This window comes from Fukomys damarensis, unplaced genomic scaffold (genome assembly GCF_012274545.1).
Source record: "Fukomys damarensis isolate Sample0158 unplaced genomic scaffold, DMR_v1.0_HiC HiC_scaffold_2, whole genome shotgun sequence".
NCBI classification, from domain to species: domain Eukaryota; kingdom Metazoa; phylum Chordata; class Mammalia; order Rodentia; family Bathyergidae; genus Fukomys; species Fukomys damarensis.
Genome location: NW_022900914.1, coordinates 45,397,261 through 45,401,246, shown reverse-complemented (window position 1 = coordinate 45,401,246; position 3,986 = coordinate 45,397,261). Strand labels below are relative to the sequence as shown.

Here is a 3,986-nt window from a genome sequence, read left to right as displayed (position 1 = left end):
TTTTTTTTTTTTTTTTTTTTTTTTTTTTTTTGACAGGGTCTCACTGTGTAATTTAGGCTAGCTTTAAACTCGCTCTGTAGCCCAGGCTGGCCTCAAACTTGGGGCAATCCTCCTACCTCAGGAGGTGGGATTATAGCATGTGCCACCACACCTGGCAAAGCACTTGTTCTTTACTGGAGCAAAAGTTGATAATAATGGTAGAAATAACTGAGCTGCTAAATAGTCTTACTGGGTTCTAAATTCAAATTTTTAATAGATAAATTATATATGGTATTTATATCTGCTTACAAAAGTTGATGGCAGGGCTGGGGATTTAGCTCAGTGGTTCTGCCACCTGCCTTGCAAGTGCGAGGACCCGAATTTGATCCCCGGTACCTAAATAAATAAAAGTTGATGGTGCCAATATCTCTTATTAGATTCTCTTGGAGTTATGGTAAGTAGACCATGAGTAACAATCTGCTTTCTTTGTTTTTCTTTAGGCTCTTGGATGTTTGTTGTATAAATTATGTTACTTCACGTTGCCATTCGGAGAGAGTCAGGTGGCAATTTGTGATGGCAACTTCACAATTCCTGATAACTCTCGATATTCTCAAGACATGCACTGCCTTATTAGTAAGTATTTCAAGTTTTTAGTTTCATATTTTTATCTTTAATGACTGGAAATGAATTGGAGGATAAAGGGATTAGATTTCATGCACAGTAGATTGGATCCAGTGATAAAGCAATCCGTGATAATAGTTGGGAGGGAATACAGAGATAATTCAACAGTGTCTACTTAGTAGTGCAACTTTTTGCTAGAAATCTAAACTGTTTCATACCTGAGCCGGGGTACAAGCAGAAATCCTAGTTGTGCTTTCAGCAGTAATGCTGTGTTCTATTGCAATCTGTATGAAAGCTCTGGCACCAAAGGTGTCCAGCTGACTCATATCAACTGATAAGAAATTCATTCTTGCAAAACTGGAAGCAACTCAAATGAAAATGATTACAGTGCATTGGCTGGAATGAATACATAATTAAGACTGTATAACTGTGGAACCAGGTTTTTCTTCCCATTTAGGTTAATCACTGGATTGGTATAACAAGCATCTAAACTCAGTGCTTAAGGTTCTCCAGTTTTTTTGTATCATCATAACAAGCATATGTAATAGCATCCATTAACCAGATGGTAGAACAAGTAATCTTTGCACAAGACCCTGTACTGAAATGCTAAAGAAAGGGATTTTTTAAAAAAATCATCTTTCACTTTTATCAAGACATTTAGCATCTTAAGTTTTAACCATTTGGATCCTAAATCCTGAGCAACCTAGTTTGGGTCCTGGGTAGGATACGTTGAGAAAAATAGAAACACCAGATTTGAGGTGGAACATCTAATGTATATTGAGCGGTTTGTGTAGCCAGGTATGGTGTTGTATGCCTGTGATTGCATTACTTGGGACACTGAAACAGAAGGATTGAGAGTTCAAGACCAGCAAGGGCTACATACTGAGTTCAAGGCCAGCCTAGATTACATAGCAAGACTTTGTCTCAAGAAACAAGCAAACAAACCAAAATAACTCTGTAGGCTGTTGTTTTGTTTTGTTTTGTTTTGGGCAGTGCTGGGAATTGAACCCAGGGTATTGTGCACGCTAGGCAAATTACCACTGAACACCACAAGTCCCAAACATTATATATTTTCAGTATAATTATCCCCCAGCACATGAGGAAACTGAAGCTGAGAAAGTACAGATAGCTTCTTCAGGTTTACATAGTTGCAACTTTTTTTTTTGTTCTTGCCTTGTTTGTTTGTTTTTTAAGATTGAATCCCACTATGTAGTTCAGGCTGGCCTTGAACTCACTATTATGTAGCCTGGACTGGCCTCAAACTTTGTGACCCTCCTGCCTCAATTTCTTGAGTACTGGGAGTATAGGCTTGAGCCACATCTGCTATAGCTGTAGCTTTTAAGTGACTACCCATTACATTTGCCAGATTTATTAGCCTCTTCTATTCATTAACATGGTGGGGGTTGGGAGAGTTTAAAGGAACCAAATATGGCATTTCATGATTGTTGGATTGTTTACAGAGTAAAGAATTGTACGTATACTAGAATTACAGATATGTAGGTATATTGAAAGGAAATACAAATAATAGCCAAATTTGGTATTGCTGGTATCATTTTTAGTAATTTTTTTCTGAACATTTGTACAGTAAATTCATATTGGTAAAAATGACTCTTTATGAATATCTTAAACACTTTATAGCTTTCAAAAACTCTGTTTCAGCTTACACACAATTTGAAAACTTGTTATTACCTGAAACTCAGATGTCTAAAATTCTGTTGCCATTGTCTGTCCCCTTCAGTATAAGATTTCTCTCTCCTCTTTTCAGTTTCTCTCAGTGGTGTTGCCATTCAAGACTGGATGGATGAAATTTAAGACTTTCTTTGAACCTGCCTAGGAAGAAAGGGGAAAACCAGTCATTTCTTAAGCTGTATTAATTATATCTTTGTAGTTTCTATTTTCATTGGCTGTCTTGATTCTTATCACTGTCTCCATAGTATATACAGTATGCACAGACTGTCAGCTCCTGCCCGTACCCAATACCCTCGTCAGTACTGGAATTGAATCTAGATTCTTGTGCTCCATCCCCGGCCCTCACAAAATTATTCTTATAAAACATCACCTTCTCACATACTGTTCAGTAGACTTGAGTGGCCAGCTCGTGGTTCCGCACAATGGGGCCAAGGTTCTTAGCATTGCATTTAAGACCCTTCAGAGCCTGGTTCAGTCCCACCATCCAGCCATCTCTTTACCTTGTCCCAGCTCCTTTCTTTCCATGTAGCACAGCATTAATTCTCTTGCCTTTCTCCAAAGTCACCTTTGTTCACACTGTTCTCTCACCTGGACTGTCTTTTTCTTTGCTTTTTCCCTAAAATTCTGTCCTGCCTCTCCTGCCAAGCCTTCCAAGATCTTTTCCAAACTTTGTGTCCAAATCATTTATCATTTAAGCAGTAAACTGCTTTGTACTTTTTGTACATTTACACATGTGTCTGTGTCCTTTCGAAGACTTTTCCTGAGGGATTTTCTAGCTTCAGAGGGGCCAGAAGCTGGACTGAGGGTGTAGCTCAGTGGTAGAGCACTTACCTAGAATGTGTAAGGCCCTGGGTTTGACCCCTGGGGCCTTAAAAGGCAGAAGCTTAAAGGGCCTATTGATCATTGTTAAATTAGATCTGTGTATGTTATTTTATAATTTCTCTTAAACTAGAAACCAGCTGTTATCTCCAACAAAAGATTAGTAAGTCAATTCATGTAGTTTGGGTCTTGGTTATAATCAGCAGAAGTAATCATTTGTTTAGCGAGATAATGTGAACCAGGGAAGCCATAAGCAAGACCATCCTAGTTGTCCAAACATGAAGCGGGGTGTAGCTTTCATATTGATGGCTTAAGGCCTTGTTGTGCAAGGCCCAGAATATGAACTTTAAGTAGCATTTTTACAATTGAGTAGTTTATTTTGATTTGCATATTAACTATTATAAGAAATTTAGAACTTTCCTTTCTAGGAAAAGTGCTAATGGTGCTTTCTGACTTTTATGAGAAATGAAAATTTAAAAGCAACCAAAGTTTGGTAGTAGAAAAGTTATGCTTCCTAGCTAATGTAATAACTGTTAGGAAATGACTAAATAAGTTTATGTGTGTTTGTCTTAGGGTATATGTTGGAACCAGATCCCGACAAAAGGCCGGATATTTACCAGGTCTCCTATTTCTCATTTAAACTACTCAAGAAAGAATGTCCAATTCCAAATGTACAGGTATGTGTATGATGTTTTAAGGGGAAGTAAACATTATGAAGCTGTCATTTTGACTCCTAGGGGTATTGATCAGCTGCTTAAATGAATGTAGATGTCCCTTGGTTTATCTACTAAGGAGCATTCAAGGGGCCGGGGATTTAGCTCAGCGGTTCGGTGGCCTGCCTCGCAAGCGCAAGGACCCGAGTTCGATCCCCTGTACCA

General features: G+C 38.4%; 1 protein-coding gene across 14 annotated transcripts in view; it reads left to right on the top strand.

The window, feature by feature from the left end:
* Aak1 (AP2 associated kinase 1) overlaps positions 1-3,986 on the top strand; it is a 154,931-nt gene that overhangs the window by 101,964 nt on the left and 48,981 nt on the right. For all 14 annotated transcript variants that reach the window (XM_010609674.2, XM_010609675.2, XM_010609672.2 and 11 more), the window contains exons 7-8: positions 480-612; positions 3,682-3,785. In XM_010609674.2, the coding sequence (XP_010607976.1) occupies positions 480-612; positions 3,682-3,785 (237 nt within the window). The remainder of the gene's footprint in view (positions 1-479; positions 613-3,681; positions 3,786-3,986) is intronic.